The following is a 21,954-nucleotide window of genomic DNA, read 5'->3' as shown; positions in this document are numbered from 1 at the left end:
AAAGGAGACAACTTGTCGAGATGTAGAACAGCCGTTTTCACATTTCACACGTGCGTGATGTCGTGACGATGAATACTCCCTCTGTAGTCAGGTTATTTTAACTTTTTTAAATTTATAAATTTATAAATGTTATTTTTCGGTTCCTCGATTTCAAATTGTAGGTCATTTTATCTTTTTTGAACGGAGAAAATATTATACAGTATATCTAAATGTACAATCAAATCTAATGAATAAAAAAATAACCTACAGGACGGATGGAGTACTGTACTTCCCGACGAACCTGCTTTCGTTTTTTTGAACGTAGCTTTTTTTTAAAAATAGCCCGGGGAAAATGGACGAGGTGACGAACGCAACTGGACGGCTATCGGGGAGGATTCATCTCATCTCATCCAGTCCCTGAGACAGCGGCGATTGTCGCGCACGTGCAAAACGCCGGACAATCTGTGCCGCTATCGAATCATCGAGGTGGCCAACACCACCGCTAGCGCGCACCACATGCGACGTACCCATGTCCACATTCACGTTACTAGGTTCTAGCTCTAGACGCGGCGTTCAACTCTTGCTGCTCACCAAACCATTTCCTATCATAACCTTCCTTTTTTGACGAAAACCTTGTGTATCTTCTAGGCAAAAATCAAGGACACGCCTAACTTGTCATCATCTAGCGATCGAAATTCAGCAGGAAACGGCCAACGACTAGAAGCCTCTGACACAAATCACGAGAGCGACATGCAGTTGATAACTTAAACGCCATGGAACTGAACTGCTGTGCCGTGCGTGCCTCAGGGCAACTGGTTTGCAAACACGAATATCCAGGAGGAAAACGTACAGCAACATCAGCAAGCTCATAGTTTTACAAGTAGTGATGGGGAGTCGCCAAGAAACCACCCAAGGCCAATAGGTAACATTTACCATCCTAAGATTGACCTGCACCTTCAGGCTCGCTCGACCGTCGAGTACAACGCCTTCCAACTAGTACACATAAGGTAGGATCCTCCAGGGCACGAGCTTGCAGTACTCTGCCCAGATCTCCTTGTACTTCTGCGAGCACCTAGCCTCGTCGCGCCTCTCCCTCCAGATCAGCAGAATCAGCAGGTAGGTCGGGTAGAAGTACGGGATCACAGAGCTGCAAAACCGCGGATTCCACCAACATTGTCTTTCACTGGCATTCCACTGAGAAAAGGAAGCATAACAGATAATCGACCCAACAGTCACCTGAACCCGCAGGGCAGGCTGAACGAAAGCGCTAGCAGTAGATCTCCTAGGTAATTGCAGTGCCTTGCAATGCCCCTGCAATTGGATGATGACGAGCTTCGTAATTTCACGTTCACAACAACACAACAGGCTTGATAACTCTTACTCCCTAGATGAATAGCAAAAGCTATCAACCTAGAAATGCCAAAACGACCTACGATTTGGGACGGAGGGAGTACAAGAGAGAGGAACATTTTAAGTCTGAGCTATCAAACATTTAAAAAAAACAATACAATGACCGAATAAGCAGCAACTGACATACCACAAGCACAAATTGCTACATCTTTGAATCTTACGTAAACATCATTTGGGGCCACTATCATCTATCACTATAAAAATTCATAATGATTCTATTGACTCCTTTGCTTCTCACTTTTCAACTTATCAGGATTAACCATATATTAGACATGTCATCTAAAAGAAACCTGTGACGTGTGGTTCTTAGTTATTTCTAGCAAGCATCATACATTTAGACATGGTCAAAGGTCAATAGCAAGCACCATAGATGAGTAGATGACAGTGTATAAATATTACGTGATTAACAAAGGGGCATTGGCATGCATAAGTTCCACATGATGCATGTGTCCTTACCAGTAGCCGGATGCAAGTAGCTTTCCCCCGACGACTTTGGGAGGTTTTCCCCATATAGGAGCTTTGGGGTCCTTCTTGAAAACATGTTTTTGCTTGTTAGCTCCTCTGAACACTAGGTACCTGTGTGCCACATGGTATAAAGTACAGAAGTCAAGGTTAGAATACAAGAAACGGCTACGTAGCAAAAATAATGCAATAAGAGGTTGATTCTGGAGAAAGAGCAAGAGTACCCAATAATGAAGATGCAAAAGTTAGCTAGACCAGCCAAAGGTGACAGCTTCACTTCATTTCTCAAAAGCCACCAACCCTGACAAAAAAGAAATAATAAATTGTTGATTAGTTTAATTCTCAAAACAACTGTTTTAATGGAAGAGACATCAATGATCTCGCATGCCAGAAATCTGACAATTGAGAAACACATAAATAAAATTGATGTTAGGTACAATGTTCTGCCTAAGGTATTCAATAGCTAGCACCATGGGTCAACATTTGCAATAATGAAATGAAAAAAAAGTATATACCTGAATAGTGAAGGTGAAAGGAATGAAAACTAGATCACCAAACACCAGCATGAAACCCAACCTTTCAGCAATAATGTCCCACCTGGAAATAGCAATGAAACAAATCAGAGGTCTCAACCTTTTGTTCAGGAATAGTATGTTTATCATCTTTAATCTTCCCACAAGAGATCTCAACATATATTGTTCGGGATTAGTATGTTCACCATCGTTAATCTATTTACCACTGACCGCATGTGATATACTTACGTTGAGGTCATGAATTCTTCATGGACGAAGTAATCTATAATATACCACTGCACGAACAGGTATAATTAATTCCAGAAATAAGGGGTTAGAAGATGATCAATTAAGAAGATTTTTGCTGTCCAATACCGCACAAAAGAATTGGTAGAGAATGACTGAAAGATTGACGGAACCAGCTAGGTAGCTCTTTGCAAACAAAGAGAGGTTGATAAATAACCATCCCATCATTCCTGCCCTCACGAAGAAGAATCTGCAATGATTGAAAACATAATTATCATGAAAATTTCATTAACGTCAATGGCGTGTAGTATAAACAATACAATACAAGCACCAGCAATTAAGTGATCTGAGGAGAAAATAAAGAGAGAATACATCATGTCTAACCACATTTGTATTTCTTATCAGGATAACCTAGAAACACTAGGCCAAGATGCCATTTCTAAAGGTGAAAATCTAAAGAATGGAAAGTATTATGGATTCTATACCTCAATGCGCCAAATTAAGTAGCTAAGGTGTGGAGATAAACTTGAGTTTCAGCAGATCCCAAGAGCAGCAATTATTTCTCATTTGTAGTCAATCAGTAGCATAATAAACAATCACTAAGCATTCCATTTAAGTTGACTAGGTATTCTCCATAGACTACATGTATAAAATGAATTGACACAAGTATTAGGCATGAGTAGACTACATTAAGGAACCTATGAATCTGTCAAAGGGTCAAACAGATTGTAGATAAATCATAGGCGTATCTCAATCAACCAATAACAAATCTCTCTTGGCAACCCTGATCCTATTTCAAAATTCCAAGACAGCAGCACGTCATATGCTTGCAAAAATACAAGAAATTGCTGACATACTTGAGGTCAACTCCCATAAAATGAGGATTAAGCTGCACTCCCAACCACCTATTGAACAAAGTGATCAAAACAACAAGTATCAGTGCTATGTGAAAGAGAACTGCAATCAAATGCATAGTAGTTTCTCACATTCAAATTGAAGACACAAGCCATGAGAAACAAAAGATTATCTTTGCTTGATCTTTCAATAATAACAAGAATTTATAAAAAAAAACTTAAGTACCAAAATAAGCCAGACATATTTTTATATATTAGACACAACGAAGTTTCCTAGAAGTTACCAATCTTGTATGAAGCTCCCACTAACATGTGGCCTCAAAGAAGAACTTTTGTGGCGGGACTTGGTGCCGGCAAAGTAGAGTGCAAAAGTGACCTGAAATTAAAGAGTGAGATATGAGATCCAATCAAATAGCCTTCATATAGTCTGACACAACATAACTAAATACTGCATGGTGAAAATATGAATGTGACCAGATTTTTCTAGCATTTTGATCATGACCAAAGTACAGGAAACAAGGGCCGGAGCCAGAAAAACATCCATGAGGGAGCCAGCTTGTAGTTGGTTGATCATTAGGAGGAAAAAGCTTAAATTTTCACAAATTTACGTGGTGAAATCGGTGTCCATCTACTCTATGCATCTAGCCCCCTCAGCACCTCCCTCCGCCCCTGGAGGAAAAGTTTCACTTGGGCTTGCCACCTCAAGTCATTTTCTTGTGAATCTCCGTCCAAATCCAGGATAAACTATTCATTTTGTGATTTTTTATTTTACCAAATTAATATTCATAGTTGGTAAGCCAAAAATGTGCACGCATGAGACACACCCATAACCAAGGTCAAATTGGGAAAATTTGACACTCCGTGCATCAACAGTTCAACACTTGGCTTATCTTATGATTACTTCAGGATGTAGCAATTCTGAACATGTAATATCTGAAATCGTTGACACTAAGAGTTAAGACCAGGTCATTCAGACATTCAGATGGTCTGGAAGCTTCAATCACGCAAATGTATATCGAGTGCAATACGTCATCTAAAATATGTGATTATTTATTTTTCATAAGTGTGCAAGGTCCCCCCTTTCCTTTTTCCAGTTTACATAAATGATAGCATTGAGGCACCCCAAAAGTACCAGGCACAAGCAGTTAGAATCTTCATAAGCAGGTGCAGATGACATGGAAAGGTCCGTCCGTCCGAGGAGGCACTTACAATAACACTAAAAATGAAGGTCGCTGATAGAAGCTCAAGTCCCCTGTCAGCCACAACCTGCAAGCATCGACAAACAATCCGTTGATCAATTCCTGTACCTAAGTCAATTCACAGATTATAAACCGCAACAGAAATTTCACTGCGCTCGTCATCCGAATAGGACTGCCGTTCGGTCCTTGTTGAATCAGAGTATAAATAGCGCACCAATTGAACAGGGGAACACTCAGATGCACAAGGCATCAGGACTGAACAGGAGCTCACCGTGGGAGACATCCAACCCATGTAGGAACCGAACGCCAAGAGGCCCAGTAGCAGCAGGAGCGAGAGTAAACCTGTGGGTTACGCACGCACGCATCAACAAGCTGAGACGAACACAAAGCAATGCCGTTGTTTGGCCATAGGGTTCAGGGATCGGGCGCGCGTGGCGATAGGGTAGGGGCCGCCACGCGCGGCGGCAGCAGGCCTACCATTGCAGCGGTAGTGGAGGCGGGAGGAATCCTGGAGGACGGCGCCGGCGACGAGCTTCCCGGGGAGGATGGCTCCGGCGGCGGCGAGGTAGCCGAGGTAGGCGAATAGCACCACCACCTGCACAGCACAGAGCGAGCACGCAGGTACACAGTGAGGGATCGATGTGCCGCAACTGGAAGTAGACAAGTGGAGCGATGAGGAACCAGGCACCCACCGCGCTACCGGAGGGCACCAGCGCGGGGAGGACGGCGGCGGCGGCGGCGGTGGCGGCCTCCATTCTCCGCCTGTATCAGCGGCGTGGACTTGGTCCCAGAACGGCGAAAAGTGGCTGACAAAAGTTTCTGGGCTCGACTCGGCCCAAACAAAACTTGGGCTGCCATTCTTGTTTTTTCATTTTTACGAAGCTTTTTTCCCCTTTATTATCGCTTGATTTTCTTCTGAAAAATATTATGGCATGATTTGTCGTGAACATACCTAAACTATGTTCATTAATTGTCGCCACATAACATGCTTACAAGATGGAGTGCACAGAACGTGTGGGCAAGGCAAGACGATGAAGGCGACGAACTGACGATGGCTCTGACGTGCGTACAAACGAATACGATTTATCAAGTGGTGGAACCACTGTGATCCCATGCGTCACGTGATATGATTCGGTGTAGATCTAATTTATCTTAGATTACATAACAAGGTCCCCCTCTAACGGTGTAGATATATAGGGACACAATGTCTTGTCATTCACCCACTGGCCACTGGGTCTGTAAAAATAAACTGGCTTCCAAAGTCTAGAGAACGAGAACAAAAGAAGCAAACTGAAGCCGAACCATCAACAGTAATTACTACAGAAGAAAGATGGTTGACTGAGCTATCCACCAACCACCAAGGCTCGAGCGTCCCATGTACATACCTAAATTTACATGTCCATCACAAGTTCAGAACTAACAGAGTTGCACCCCAAAAAGGAGGGTGTCTTGCATTACTCCTCACAACTAACAGAGTATTGCGGAGGAAATGGCGCCCGGACCAATCATCGCTCTTCACAGATGCTGCCAGAACCTGAAAATCGGCAGCATATTCTCCTCACAGCATGGGCATGCGCGTGCAAGAATTACAAGGCTCTACAAGCTACAGGCCTAAATCTCCGAGGAAACGTTACAACAAACCGCCAGCCCACCGCTAACCTAGCAACACACGCTCAGTACGTGTTCTGAGGGTTGAATCGCCTCCTGCCGTCGCGCTTGTAGTAGGGCGTGTCGTCGATGGTCCTCCTCACGTACTCCATGAATGGCTGTGGCGTGCGAGGCGAGAGCTGACCATTAGCTGGGGATGCAGGGTCAGCCATCGCAGCGGGACTGGCCACCGGTGTTCGTGCTGGTGTGGATGCTGCCGTGTTCCTTGACGGTGCCCGTCTGCTAGGCCTCTCCAGCGACTTCATGAAGAACGCAATCGTAGCTACCGGTACCACGATGCATGTGAGGATAACAGCAAATGTGGTTAGGCCCCATGATGATGATGGCTCTGCCTTCTCTCCTGTATCATAGCTGATCTCGATTTCCTCAGTCTGGCCTGCAGAAGGGGGAAAGGGAAATAGTAACTACCAGTCCACAGCATTGCAATCATATTTGGTGTGTGAAACTTGAATCATGAATCATATACTACAAACAAGAAATTGTTTGGACTTTGGAACCTAATTTCACCCAAGGATGGTAAAAAAACAAGATACCTTAATTCTAGGTGATCAGCTTATTACATGAATCATATACTACAAACAAGAAATTGTTTGGACTTTGGAGCCTAATCTTGTTTTGAGATATCTTAATTCTAGGTGATCAGCTTATTACAAGGATTTAAGAAAAGGAGATTATATAGCATACCAGTGACAGGAAGAACGATAGTAACCTTCTCAGAGAAGGGTTGCCTTTTTAGCACTTCAACCTACAAGAAGATGAGACCAGTGCATGGTTACCAGCAATAAACATTGGTAAACAAAAATAAAAAAGAAAAGAAAATGCTGACTTTTTAGTTGTGGCTCACCCTGTAGATAATTTGACTAGGAACACCCTTGTTCTCATTTGAGTCAACACGGCTGACTGAGAGTAAATCTTTAGCATTCCAGAATAACTCAACATCTAGAACAGGACAAACAATAACTTGACTATCAGTAGAAGAACAAGCCAATCGCAACGGTTTAAGTTCAACACTAAGCTTTCTCATACCAGTATTTCCACCAATAGTAATGGTGCTATGATTGCAACTTGGAGCCAAATTTAACTGCATGAGATAGCCACCTTGTAGTCAATGCAAATAAAAACCATCCACGCACATGGGCAAGGGACGAAGAGGGCACCTACCTTCCCAGGTTCTTTGATGTAAAATCCTTTGACAAAAAGGGCATGTGCAGATCCTGTCACCTTCAGGTCTTCCTTTAGATTTGCGCGAACTAAAATGTGTAAGAATCCTTCCTTCTGGTTCAACTTCACAGCCAGCAGCTGTGCAGGTGGATATGGATGAAACAGGCAATAGGATTTCTTTGCAGCATGGTCAGTCCATGGCTCAACATACCTATAGGAAGCAACAAATGTGAGATTTCACTAAAATATTCAAGAGTTAGTTGAGTGAATGATAATGAGAAGGAAGCATACCCAACAAAAGAAGGGTCAACCTTGCATTCAAACGGGACATCAATTGGACTCACAGAGGATCCACTGCTGTGCTCAGTTGAATCACTTCTTACAAAAATAGAATGAAAAGGTTAGCACAAGTGAGTCAAGAGTATCCAAAATACTGGTATGCTTAGGTTTTCAGAATGGAGAGAGAGAGTTGCTGATAGATGTAATAAACTCACTTATAGTCTAATACCTAACGACTTATTAAGTTTTTATAGTGACTGATTCCGATGTTACAAGTAATATGCTTTTTACACATATACATATTGAGCCTCTACTTTTAGATCACAAAATGCAACAGAGAACTTATGAATATATGGAAGTATTAAAAGCACCATAATGTTGGTTTAAGTGGGCATTTTCCATAGTATTAAACACCATGTGCCAACTATGCACTACACATCAGTATGTTTAAGTATTAACATATTCCAATCTAGTATACCATATACTTGTGCCTCTTCATGAATAATGACGAAAGGACAGTCACAAGGAAATAGAGTAATTCAGCTGTGATTATATTTTAATTAACAAAAATGTGGAAGAAAGAATGATATGAGCATTACAAACCTGAATCTTACAGAGAACTTGTATCCATCAGGTGGGCCAGCAGCATTAGTCAGCGTCTCTGCAGGAGCATCAACAACTATTTGGTTCACCTTGAGGACACTGACAGTTGTTTGCAGCTTAAGATTTGAACCTTTGAAGATTACTGTTTGGAAAGAAAATTTATGAAAAGTTATCATCAAGAAAAATGGAATCTAGTTGATAATGTATTACACAGTTATACTTGGGCACATGTTCTTAAGATTACCTTCTGCTACACCTTCACTACGTGCCTGTGCTTCACCAGTCACACGATTGACATGCACAATCTTTTCATTGCTACTTAACCAGTGGCCAGATCCACGCGTTTCCATACCTACAGCAGTAGCATTGTTATGACCAAAGAATATATACAGTAATAGATTGCCCATTCTGTTAATCAACTAAATACTTGATATTAAGTAAGGTAGGACTGAAAGCAACCTACTTCTGACCTATCACCTGCTATAACCCTTAACCCACATAAGCAAATGAAAAAAAAAATCCAAATTACTCCCCTCAAGCATGCCAAAGTCCGGATAATAAGTTTTGACTTTTTTTTCTTTCTCTACGCACAAAGTGGAATTTTAGGTTAAAATTTTGTAGGGTGATAGAGGAGGACATCATAACTTATGTTAAAAAAGAATACACTATCAATTTTCATTATTACTGTGATAGGTTAGGACATCTAATAATAAATTAACCTTAGTGATACGAAACTGTACGAAAAATAACGATGAAACATGCATACTGTATTTTTTTAACATAAAAATGCCCGCTACCAGCCCCACGATGATTTAACTTAAAACTCCACTTGAGATGGAGACACAAAAAATACAAATCTTATCAAGAAGTAGATGGGACCAATTGGCATAGCTGTGGGAGTAAATCAAACCAAAAAAGAGTTCAGGGTTTAACCAGACTTTGGCCATAAATGAGGGGAGTAATTTGGACTTTTTCCTTAAAAAAAAATCCACAAGAGCATGTCCTACTGTTGATAAGATAAAATCAAATGATGAATCTGGTGAACATCAAATACAAATATAAAAACCAGAAAATTGTAAAAAGTATATATTAATAAGAAAATAGTTTCAGTGAACATACCGTCTCCAATAACAGTGAAGTTCAGGTGCTGACCAGAATGAAGGATCACATCCCTAGGATACATTTGTGCACCAACAGATACCTAGAGAGAAACATTTGGAGTAGAAAAAAGTGCTTGAGTGCGTGCATTAAATATGAGAGAAGCCTTGTCACTGTATCTATGCAGTTCTCCAATTCAATGGCACTGCCACATGCCAACGTGCAGAAAGTGTATGATGTTGCTAACTTGGACACCGTACACAATTCACAAAAGAATGCCCACTAGTGGGTTTGGCAAATAGAATTAAAAGTCTACAGAATTATTAGCTAAAAAGTATCAAAACTAGTGGGTTCTCCTATTTCATATTGAGTTTGAGCAGCTGTAAATCATAATGAATCAAATACAGCATGAACTGACATGGATTTATAACACACAAGGGGCATTTGTCTTTATACCCCTGCTTTGAAGTGTAATTGTGATTTTGCCCTCATTTTCTCAACTTTGTGATTTTGCCCTCAACTATTCACAAGTCAATGTGATTTGTGAATAGTTGAGGGCAAAATCACAGAGTTCAAAAAACAGGGGTAAAAACACAATTGCACTTCAAAGTAGGGGCAAGATCACCAAAAGCCAACATAGAACTTTACCATTATGAAATCCGCTTTATTTGGAATATGGTTTATGCGCAGCCTTATAAGAGCTGTCCCATGACTTCTCGCCTTCAAGTTAAAAAAACATACTGATCAATAATACAGTTTGAATAAAAGACTAGAGAGTTCTAAACATGTCCATGCTTGTAGTCCTAGAATTAAACAGTATTCCTGAATTGAGCAGATACACTCTTGAGTGCCACAACATACCTGAAGAACAAAACGTTCATGTGTGCCATGTGTACCATTAAAATCTCTTGGCATGAGAATGGATACAACATCAGGATAATTTGTCTCAACCTTTACAGGGGCTACTCCATGAGCTTCATGGAAGATATAACCTGATGAAAATGGACAAAAAACAAAAACATGTGCATTAAGAATCGAAGTGTTTGGTATATATAAAGATGCAGCTTCATTGAAGATTCCAGACGAAAGGGGACAAACAAAACATGTGCTCATCAAGAAAGGAGCTATTGATCTACCTAATTCATCAGCATATTTTATATCCAATTCAACTCTATCATTTACGGATAGATAGGCAATCTGGACTGATGATTCTGCAGCAGCTAGCCGTGCTTGTGCAACCTGAATAATTATTATCACAGCATCAGCATCAAAGAAAACATCAGGCATAAGATCAATTTCTCACTTCAATCCACATAAACATAAAGAGAGTATAGTAATCCCATGACAAAGAATGTTGCAGTTTGACAATTGGATGTGATCTGCTTTTAAGCTTTCCTTTGGCATTGAAGATGTGTGGCTTTTTACTTGCACTTTTGGACACACTAATTGGCTATCTCCATAGCAATGCCAAACATAAATATTTTAATATTATTAGAATTAGTAAAGATTTCTTATGAATAAGTTAGATACACAACATAAGTAAAGTAAAGCATCGTGATTTTTCCAGTTTCCATAAATCTATTAGGCCTTTATACTCTAATTGAGTGCAGTAAAATTAGTTCAGAAGAAAGATGGAAACACAAATAGGGATCTTCATAAGTAAATAATTGGCAGTCAAAATAAAATAACATGAGTCTCAGCATCCAACCTCAGCAACTCGTAGACATGATGCTATTTCTGTTCTTCCAGTTGAGTAGTCTTTTGCTTGAATACAATCAACTGCATTGCTTTCTCCAGTCCTAATCTTACTTCCATCAATTATGCTAGCATCTTGGATCGCAGAACCACCCCTACCACTGCCCCTTAGCAGAGAATACCCAACCGAACTCTCCAGGTCAAGTGAGTCTGGTTCTCCAAGTGAATTCGCTGATCTAGGCAAAAGGCTCGTAGTAGTATAAAAGGGTGGGAACAACCAAGTTATAGGAAGCACAAGTGCAAGGGGAGGATCTGGAACCACCAGAATGGTCTTGGAGGCATTGTATGATACAACAGACCCAGTGGTGCCAGCTAGCAAGAAGTCACAAGTAACTGAAATGGAAACTTTGGTTTTCCCAGCAGACCTGTTACAAGAATGAAATAACATATTAGGGCATACTTGGTCTCTAGCTGAACTAAAGATGAGCACCAAATAAAAACACTACTTCAGTATACTCATGTTTCAGGCAGTCAAGAGTCAACTGTGCTATAGACAAAAGCAATTCACTGGAAATTCAATATAGTGCTCCATGCAGTACCTCCCAATCATATGGTTGATAAAAGAATTGCTGCTGCCATTGGAAAACCATGGATTGTTTTTTCCTTCTGATCCTTGGCCAAGTCTGTATTGCCAAGATTTAGCTGATTGGAATATCACAACCTAAGGCAGAATAACTTTTTAGTACAGATTAACTTATATACAAGGAAAGTATAGGAGTATTCTGAATTCTGACCTTCTCATCTGCTATCATCCAACTGTAACTTTGGCAAGTTTCATAGAAGGAAAATAAATCTCCCTGGGAAGCATTGTCATGTTAAAATAATGGCAAACATGTGAAGATAAGCAGATAGCAAACAGGTATTAAGTATACCTTAGGCAGCGAAGGATAGATTGGCATGCTACAGCCAATACAAAGACGGTCACTTTGAGTATTCAGTATCATAGCCAGTGGGATATCCACTTCGACTCTTCCAAAAGCTTCACAGACTAAGGTACCTCCATTTGCCAAAATAGCAGCACGTACAGTCTAAATAGTGAAATAGGTCAGTACACTGAATGTATAAGTAATCCAGATTCAAGAATCAGGAATAAATGATCTCAGATTGACTTACAGAGTTCCCCACAGCCTTTGCAGACAGCTTCCCAGTAGCATTTTGAACCTCTACAACTTCCATATTCAGACTTGAGTACTCAATGTAAACTCCAGTTTTTGGACCACCTTTAACGGAAAGCTGAGGAAGATAAAACTCAGCACCCGTACTTCTCTCCATAAAAGTAAAACTAAATGCCAATGATCTGGCAACAGCATGCTAGCAGTGCCATCCCCAAAAGAACATATAAAACTTGACAGAATGTATATATAGCTGGCATAAATTCATAGAAGAGAGCAAGTTATTAATGATTACCACAAAAGAGGCGCCTGGAGTGAGGTAAATATACCCAGGATGTATTTGCAATGGTTTGTACACCTCCACCTTTACGACCTGACTCAAAACTCTTTGTCCAGAGTGTTGCCTAGTACTGACCTGAGGATTGGGCATAGTAAGGGTCATCAGCCAATAAGCAACTGAAGCCAACATATATCTATTGTCAACTTACATATAGAGATGTTATGCCAGTTTTTGCAGCTTTAATTGAAAATTTGGGTCCATCAATTGAATCGCTTGGACTAATAAGCTCCAGAATCTTGTCACCAAGGTGCAACTCAATGCCCATATATTTGAACTGCAAAGAATAGAGCAAATTAGCAAACTCAAAGAAATACAATGGTAACCACTCAAATGTGCAAAGACTGAAACAGGCATTCGACGGTCACGTTATTAGGATTTGAAAAAGGGAAAACAGATCATAGGCACAAATAACAATTGTATTTGCAGTATTGAACCAACAAGATAACTTAAATAATTAATAGAATTGGTGTAACTGATTCAACACAGCTGAAAAGGATAATATATTTTTTAATGTTGAAATGACTATACTTAACGTAGAGTCAAGACAAATATAAACCAGAAAAGTGTCAAAATAGAAACAAAATCAAATTTAAAAAACAGAAGAGAAAATATGATGCTAACACATAGTGCCTCCAGCAAAAACCTGAGAATCGCCAAATGTTTGTCCATCTTGGGTGCCAGCTAATATTTGAAAATCCTTTGTGCTACCTTCCTTTAAATGAAAAAAAAAAGAATCAGCATGCAAACAAAATAAAATTATAATAAAAAAGCAGAGCCTTATACCATAAGGCTGATGTGCTCCTCTGCGATTATCTGAATCCAGTCAACATTTGCAACTCTAGCCTGCAAACCAACAAAACAGCAGCAGAGAAGCTATTGTCAGTTTGAAATACAATGGACTAAAAGGAAGATTAGCACATCTTTATTGATGAGGTATAATCTGATGAAAATTGACTGAACTAAGGACGACAAATACATACCCAAAGTTATCATTATCCCAAGAGAAATGCTAAATAAAGCATGGACACAGGGACATGGCTCAAGGGAGGTTGATGACCATTTGACAAGTACAAACATAGTATGCAACAGAAGGCACTTGGTTGACTTTAGTATAAAAAGTATCAAGAGAATCGGGAAGAAAAGTACCAGAGAGTAAGTTGTTGCTTTAGGAGAAAGGCCAACATCCTGGATTGTGACAATAGCTTTGCCTAAGCCTTTAGCCCCAAGAATCAATTGAGAACATAAGGATTTTCCTGGATGTTTAACTATTTGCACCACATGTGTGTCATTGGTAGAAGCATCTAGGGAGCACGTTCCACCACTGACAATCAAATTTTCCTGCAGCACAAATTTATAAGAGCCTAAATAGCTAAGGGGGCTTCATATTACTTTGGATCATGAAAAGGATCTATATGTGAGCAAAACGCACCTGTGCGTCAGGATGGAAAACTAACATCACATACTCTGGGGTGACTCTTAAGGAAGAAACAAGCTGTTTGAACACACAGGCTGAGTGAGATAAAAGCTTTAGCCATATTGATGAAAAGCATTCACAAAAAAATAAATCCAGTCAAATTACCTGCAACTGAATAGCATCTGTGAGACTATGAAATGTGTGTTCTTCCTCGTGAGTTTGGCCAGCAAATTTGGTAGAGAGGCCAGCGACTGTAGCACGCACAGTGCACTGGGGTTCAAAATTGTAAATGATAAGACATCTGTATTTAATCCACAATTCATGCAACTACTACGGTACAATCACAGTATTGGTCTTACATAGAGGGTGGTGAATCACCCGAACTAACAAGAGAAACAAAATGTGAATACTGCTTGTACATGCAAGCTAACACAATTGTTTTATTGATGTAATTAAAAAAAACAAAGTTCAAACAAGGTGATTTGTGATAACTGACTATACTGACCACTCCTGTAGAATTCTGTAGGACAAGAAACCTCTCCCAAGCTGACTCATCAAGCATTTCAGCTGATTTGGTTTCGGCAAAGTAAGCAAGCCCTTCACATCCAATGGTTTCCCATTTCAGGCAAAGAGAAGACGAATTAGCAAAAAATCTTCCATTTCCATGTATACCCACAGCAGCAAGACGTATATTTCTTCCATTGGAGATTACAACAGCTGGTGCTTGCAATCTATCAGGATCACGGTCAGCTTTGCTAGCGGCTTCCAAAATATTAAGTCGATTTTCTGTACAGGTATCAAACATCACCATTACTGGTAGGCTTTAAAGAATGAAGAGGAACAGTAAAAGGCTTTCATAATGTATATGTTGTAATTTAAGGACTAAACTGGATATCAGTGGAAAGGATAAGAAAGTACCATTTTCATTTGCTATCAATGTTATTTCTGATGGGAAGTCACACACAACAGAAAACTCTGATTTGGCTATAGCAGGCACAGGATGATCTTTCCCGATCATGTTTCCACGTGAGAACAGCAGTTTCTATGGAAAAAGTGCATTAAATTGCACATATCAGTGAATCAATGCACTAGTATAGATTGCAATATGTGGTATATAGATGGAAATGCAAACATCCATTTTAAGTACTTACATAGTTCACTTTGCTTGGGCAAGATACTCGGTATATTCCACTAGATAATTTCTGCACAGTAGTAGAACTAGTAATATGATTTTTCAATTCACCAATCACATCAACGGTTTCAACAAAATCAACCACTTGGTCCCACCGCTCAGGTCCTCCAAAGAGAAAAACATCCATTGCTGATCCAGGAACTAAGTACAGCTCCTTCGGAGAGTTGTTATCCATGATCTCAATCCTACCATGTATTCCAGATAAGTCAAACCAGTACCCACCAAATTGGTTTCCATTTCCCCCTTGAAGAACCACCAGAGGATAATATGCAGAAATTTTTGAAGTTGCCTTTAGAGAAATAGGTCCAAGTGTCTCAATATTAGAATCTGAATCAAAGGTGAACGTTGCAACTACTGTGGATCGGCCAGCAGCAGATGCATTTAGAGATATCCAGGCACAAGGATTGCCATTTTGTCCCCAAGAACCAGCACTATGTTTTATGTCCTCAACGCTCGAGGCCTCAGCAGTGTTAAGAATGTGAAAAGACTCATTATCAGATAGTACACTCCACCTTATAAAAGCATTAAGATGGTCACATCGTGAGAATGAGTGTCCTGCAGAGAGAAAAATAATTAATTAGTGATACATATTCAATAAATACTACCTACGTCCATAAATATATGGTGTCTAGGACATGCTATTTAGTTCAAAAATGAACTAGCTTGTCCTAAATGTCATATATTTGAGACCGGAGGGAGTATAAGTTCAGCATAAGCTTCTGTCTTACTGCAAGAAAATGATGACATTTTATGGTTTGCAAGTTCTGTCTCTTTTAAGTGAAGCCCTGAACGAATTATACTATTTGCTGAGGTTGAGAGCAGAGCATGAAAGAGGAGTCAAAAGGACAGATTAGAGTATGAGATTAGTACTTAAACATATAAAAAATATGGCATTCTTGTACTAATCTCATTTTGTAAGATGCATGCTACTTGCTGAACTTCATCTATTTTGTAACAGAGACATCTAATTCAAGTCATATGAACCGCCATAAGTTTTTTTTAGCAAACGCACCATTAGATGTTTTTAGTGCCGCAGCAGCATGAAGTCGTGTTCCAACAGGCACCTCCACAGGAAAGACCGGCAAGATAGACAATACTGAAGGAATGGAAACTTCAACAATGATCTACATTGCCAATAAAACAAAATGAGTTACCAGGAGTTTAAAACTTGTGAAGATGGAATATCATGATTGTAAAGAAGGGCCTTCACTAATCATTTAAGATGTATGCATATTTAGTTAATTGACCATGTGATCAAATGCATCAGTAGATTACAGCAAGCAACTGTGGTGTGTTTGTCCTTTTGGACATAAGATAATGCAGATACACGCTTGTGCGAAAACACAGATCTTGCGTCTACCTGTAGCAACCAAATGAAAGGGTGTTGCATCCTAAATTAGATAAATATTTCCAAATTGAATGTTGTATAGCAATTAGACTCATAATATGCTTTGCCCAAAAGTAGGGGCCAAAGATAAACAATCGTGACAGCAAAACAGTGTATATATGTTAGACATACATCAGTGTTACCATGTTACTATCATGAGAGAAAGTAACAATATGCATTCCTCACATATACATCATTGTGACAGAAAAATAAGAGGAAGTGACCATTCTGTAGGAAGTATGAGGGCATTAGAAAAAAAAATACAAGTGGCCAATCTGTAAGAAGATTTGAGGTTATAGCAATCTCCACTAGTGGAAAGTTTGAAGTATCAACCTCACAGCTAACCAGTAACTCAGCACTACATAATAAGATGTGAGCCTAGATAATCCATAGGAATAACATGTGTCACTCTTCATATCACGTCGACCTCAAGTAATTACATGGTGCATCAAAGCTGAACTACATTTTTTAAAGTATGTAAAGACTAAGAGTAAAAACAGGAGTTCAGGAGAGATCGGGATTTAAAACGAAAATTAGATGGACAAACCTCGTCAAAATTCAAGAAATCAAAAGCAGAAACTACTCTGATGACAGCTTGACCAGGCTTTTTTGCATGCACAATACGAGAGTCAGAGACAGAAGCAACATCTTCATCAGAGGAAAATAACTTGTAGTCGTCCAGTGTCTTACCACAGCCTTCAGATGAATGCAAGACAATAGAATCAGCTCAAATTACAAACCAAAAATGGTAAAGAATATGCAGTTATCACAATAACTAACCTCCAGTTGCCTTCAGTTCAATTTCCTGATAGACTCCAGGAACCCAGGGAAGGTGAATAACATTGGAGCTCTCCAATCCTTCATCCCAGAATGCCTTCACCTTACTACAAACATTAACCTCTTGCATGATCTTGAGAACCTAGCATCGCATGGGCCAATCAGGTAATCAGCAAGCCATGACGCTTTGATGGTAGAACTCCCAACATCATCCTAATAACCTCTACTTGACAAGATAGAAACAGGATATACGCATGAGTTGGATGTACCTTTGCTGGTCCAGATGCCTCTGTTAGGTAAGTTAAGGAAGCAACTAAATGTCCTTTCCCCTGGGAAACAGGACTTAACAATCTAGAAGTTTGCACTTCATAGGAACCTATAGAACTGTCTAGCACCTGTGATAAGTTCCAGAATTCCATGGTACTACTCTCCAGTCTAAGCTCGTTTTCCTACCAGCCAAAGAAAAGGAATTAATAAACAGAAGAAAATTCCCATGCAGATGGCAATTTTTGAACAAAAAAAAAACAATTATGCCCATAAACTTGCTCAGATGTTGTATTTATTTGATGTGAATATGCACTACACAAGTTTCAGGCATGACTGCACATATCTGCACGAGCCAATGAAGTGTGGTCATCAAGGAGCATCTTGAGGCAGCAAGTTGTGATGGCCCATGTAATTTAAAATCTCAAGTTATTGGGATGTGCACACTGATCACTAGAACACAGGACTGCATGTAAATAGAAATGTAATTATGCCCGGGTAGTGTTTGTTCAAGCTTTAGGGACCCTACTCAGCTGGTTGGTGTGTGTATACAACCCAACCACCTAGGTTCAAGTCCTCGTTGACTCGAATTTGGGTGCCTATTTTTTCTTTGTTTACAATGCCACCTATTTCCTCCTATTGGTGGAATTTTTTGTTTTTTCGAGCTTTTGCATTTAATACTACAAAATCAGGTAAAATTATATTTCCCTTGCATCACGTAGCACATAGTGATTGATGGAAATTGAGAGCATGTGCTTGCAGTTCTACAGGTCATCCGCAAATTGACCTTCAAAATAATTTCCAAGAATGTTCGTGCAGATCTAATCATATGTGTAGTATCCATGTATCCAATAGTAAGTGACATTTACAAAGAGAGCAAGGAATCAAATTCATCATATGAATAGTACCTCTGTAATATATATCTCCCTAGCATCAAATCCCTCTGCAAATGCTTTGGCAAGGACCATGTATTTTCGTCCAGGATAAACATACCAATCTTTTGAGGATGGAATATTCGTTATCCCATGAAAATGAGCAGAATCATCCATAACAGGGACCAGATAAAGGAAGAGTGTTCGTGGAATAACAACGTGTAGAGATGATACTTGTTCATGACCTTCTACTCTTGTGTCTTCAACAATAATCTTAGTAAAGCCCAGACCCAAAGCATGTGAGATACCCAAGGAACTATCCACTTGGGCCACAGAAGAGTTTGTTGCATGCCATCGATGATATGGTGATGGTAATTTAATCACTAGTAAAAGGTAGAAATGGAAAGGATCTGTTAGCTTCCAGCACCAGACATGCACTAAAGAAAGTGCTATCTAGCAATGAGATCACATAATGGATGGCATTAAACCATAATACAGAATCTAAAAGTGGAGATTTCAGCACTGAGTCAAATTGACCCTTTTTCCCCTGAATATGACTTCCATGTGTTTTATGTAAATTATTCCATCTATTGTGATTCTCTTCTAAAATGTTCTAGTATATGTTCCTCATTGAAACACAATTAAGTCACCCTCCTTGTTCAGAGATTTCAGTGTCAAACGATGACAAAACTCAATCTGTTAGAGAAGGTACCTTCAGCAACTTTTTGTCGAAAAACCTTTAGTTTAAACTTCACCGAAACACCAACTGTCACGAGAACTGGTGAGGGTGGCTCTAGTGACATAGCTTCAGCAACAGTCAATGTGATTGTGTCAATCACATGCTCAAGCTGAGGCTCAAATAACTGAGCTTTAACAACCTCTTGGCCGATCTCAATACCCTTCACCACAAAGAAATCTGAACCAAGATTCTGCATGAGTACAGCAACAAAATTCAAACATGAAACATGCATTCTTATATAACTGAGTAGTGGTCAAGGGACTTAGAAAACAAGAACACAAATGCTGAAGTGTACCTTGTCTTCTAGCTCAAACCGAATATTCATATCACCACAAAAGCCACCACAGTCACTCAAATGTGTTTCTTTCAGTGGAATATGAACAAGATGATGGCTACTGCTATCAAGCAATCTTGGGGAAAGCTGCCACAAAAACTGCAACCCCACCAACGACGAGAACACATTTTCTGAACCAAATGGAAACAAATTAAGTTTGCTAAAATAAAAGAATATAGCAGTGCCAGCAAATAGTATTTTTTATATAATTTTTTTCCATTTTGTTGGTAGCTCACGTATGGGTTCATCTGTAGCCTACCCCCAACTTGCTTGGGGCTAAAAGCTTTGTATGACTGAAAAAAGGCTAAAAAGCTAAACTAATGATTGTTCAGACCAACAAGAACATTGAGTGATGTTAACAACCAATTAAAGAAGAAAACCAAAAGGTACTTTAAACCAATGATCGACAAACAATGAATTCAAGTAGTGCATAGAAAAAGAAGTGTCACTGTTTACAGGTACCATGGCAATTTCGCATACAAAGATGGAAAAGTTCATATGAATTACCTTCATCGTCAAAGGCATGAACACGCAATGTAGCAATTTCATCTAGGTCAATTTTAACAGCATGGTGGAAAATTCTGATCCGCGAGATCTTGTCCACGAATACTTTACAGTGTATTGTGATTCCACTGATAATATCAGTTGCATAGACAGAAGTCTCTCTCCGGCCATTGTAAGGGGCAATTGATGCCAAACGAGCACTAGTCGAGCATCTGCTGCTATCATTGTACTCTGGTTTAACTGAAATAAGATCATGATGATCCCATGACCTGTAAACAAAAGAAATTGGGAGACATTAGCTTCTTCATATTGTGAAATGGGAATTTCCCATCTCTAGAGAGGACAGAAGCATGGTCCTGGAATGGTTTCTAAATTGTGAAAAGTCCTTGTGCAACCGGCTACATGTCCACGCAAAAGTAACAATGGTTCGCCAGTCGAGTTAATACTAGGTACTTAAGTACATTGCTCGTAAATAAAACATATAGGTATGAACCAACTAGGCACAAATAATCAGTGCCCTAAAATGTGAGGTGTGCATCCCACATTCTGCACTGGTGTAGTCAACAACTTGTTAAGAGGTGCATACCAATACCAGAAAGAGGTAGAGTCGTGTTCACACTACAAAAACTCAGTTGCTCCAAGTAAGGGATTAAAGTTCAGTTCCCCAAACCATGAGCAATGCTACCATATGGCTTCACCAGGGTTCACATCGGTCATCAGGTCACTCGGCCGCACTCTGAAGCAAGGAAGCAAGCGCATGGAGCAAATCACGCCACAAAAACCATCCCCAACCACTAGCTGCAGCAACAATCAAGCCTCGATTCGCTCCACGAAGCGGACGCGGGAGCGCGCGGTCGCGGAACGGCACTCCGCGGCGATCGATCACGCAGCACACGAAGCAAAAAAAAACAAGGGGGCGAAGGAAGGCTGCAGGAAGCATACCAGGAGAAGCATCCATCCCCGCCGATGAGGCGGTACTCGACGGGCTTGGTCATGCGAGGGGGCAGCAGCACGCTCAGGTCCGCCATGTGGGGCCCGCCCGCGGGGTTGGCAGCAGCGGAGGCCGACAGCAGCGCCGCCGCCACCGCGACCACCGCCACAACCGCCGCCGCAGCGGCCGGCGGCGACCCCATCGCCGCGCGAAGCTTCTGGAACTCTCCGCTGCGTGGAGCCCGTCCGCTAAACCCTAGTTGGAAAGGGGGTTTAAGGTGGGGAGGGGGGAGGAGAGGCGGAGCAAGGAGGAGGAAAAAGGTGGCTCTGCGGCGAACGGCGAAGGGGGAGGAGGGAGGGGGCTTTATGCGAAAGTTTCTTTGTTACCCCTTCTGCCTTCGCTTTTACTGCTGAAAGGTTAAAAGATTCGTGGGGAACGGAAAGGACGATAAGTTGGTAGTAACCGAGGGCGGTCGTGGAACAACGCCATTGGTCAGCTGGAAACGACAACAAGGAACTGCTGCTACGTGCACACCGAACGTGGTGATCTACACCACTAACAATTTTTCACGGGTTTTTTCCCCTAAACATACGGATAGCGCACATTGAACACAGGCATACGGAGCCTGGCTGGCTGGTACATCCGAGCAACCAAACAGGTCCGTTATATCCTTACAAAGACTCCAAATTTCTAAATAAACTAGTTAAATGCATGTGAATGCTACAAGTAAAAAAATGTATTAGTCTAATTTGATAACATCATAATTGTCCATCTTTTATGAATTTAAATACACGTATTTTTATGAAAATAGCAAAATTACAAGTCATTTCCTCGATCTATCCCTTCTATGAAATTTAGTCAT

At 40.4% G+C, this 21,954-nt stretch overlaps 2 protein-coding genes across 3 annotated transcripts; both read right to left on the bottom strand.

The window, feature by feature from the left end:
* Nucleotides 1–707: 707 nt before the first annotated feature.
* Nucleotides 708–5,493, bottom strand: LOC101752761 (delta(14)-sterol reductase). Its single transcript, XM_004956135.3, has 13 exons — nucleotides 5,355–5,493; nucleotides 5,140–5,257; nucleotides 4,934–5,004; nucleotides 4,673–4,729; nucleotides 3,748–3,839; nucleotides 3,467–3,514; nucleotides 2,739–2,859; nucleotides 2,613–2,659; nucleotides 2,367–2,448; nucleotides 2,076–2,152; nucleotides 1,846–1,965; nucleotides 1,216–1,290; nucleotides 708–1,126 (listed from the first exon to the last, which is right to left on the bottom strand). The coding sequence occupies exons 1-13, from the start codon at nucleotides 5,415–5,417 to the stop codon at nucleotides 973–975; spliced, it is 1,125 nt and encodes a 374-aa protein (XP_004956192.1). The 5' UTR covers nucleotides 5,418–5,493; the 3' UTR covers nucleotides 708–972.
* Nucleotides 5,494–5,901: 408 nt separating this feature from the next.
* Nucleotides 5,902–21,427, bottom strand: LOC101786649 (nuclear pore complex protein GP210). Of its 2 annotated transcripts, none has more exons than XM_004956133.3 (36): nucleotides 21,104–21,427; nucleotides 20,165–20,430; nucleotides 19,619–19,788; nucleotides 19,297–19,513; nucleotides 18,621–18,967; nucleotides 17,718–17,897; nucleotides 17,452–17,590; nucleotides 17,219–17,367; nucleotides 16,297–16,408; nucleotides 15,244–15,839; nucleotides 15,011–15,134; nucleotides 14,598–14,878; nucleotides 14,258–14,362; nucleotides 14,108–14,170; nucleotides 13,825–14,016; nucleotides 13,462–13,521; nucleotides 13,322–13,390; nucleotides 12,827–12,952; nucleotides 12,634–12,753; nucleotides 12,340–12,459; nucleotides 12,099–12,254; nucleotides 11,961–12,023; nucleotides 11,766–11,887; nucleotides 11,180–11,591; nucleotides 10,608–10,710; nucleotides 10,333–10,463; nucleotides 10,120–10,191; nucleotides 9,493–9,574; nucleotides 8,618–8,725; nucleotides 8,374–8,515; nucleotides 7,783–7,869; nucleotides 7,492–7,702; nucleotides 7,357–7,411; nucleotides 7,175–7,269; nucleotides 7,015–7,075; nucleotides 5,902–6,706 (listed from the first exon to the last, which is right to left on the bottom strand). In XM_004956133.3, the coding sequence occupies exons 1-36, from the start codon at nucleotides 21,292–21,294 to the stop codon at nucleotides 6,336–6,338; spliced, it is 5,898 nt and encodes a 1,965-aa protein (XP_004956190.1). In that variant the 5' UTR covers nucleotides 21,295–21,427; the 3' UTR covers nucleotides 5,902–6,335. The 2 variants fall into 2 exon arrangements, with proteins under 2 accessions (XP_004956190.1, XP_004956191.1); XM_004956134.3 differs by having other exon boundaries at nucleotides 7,783–7,866.
* Between the last annotated feature and the right edge of the window lie 527 nt (nucleotides 21,428–21,954).

This window comes from Setaria italica, chromosome II, assembly GCF_000263155.2.
Source record: "Setaria italica strain Yugu1 chromosome II, Setaria_italica_v2.0, whole genome shotgun sequence".
NCBI lineage: Eukaryota > Viridiplantae > Streptophyta > Magnoliopsida > Poales > Poaceae > Setaria > Setaria italica.
This window is presented reverse-complemented; position numbering and strand designations above follow the sequence as displayed.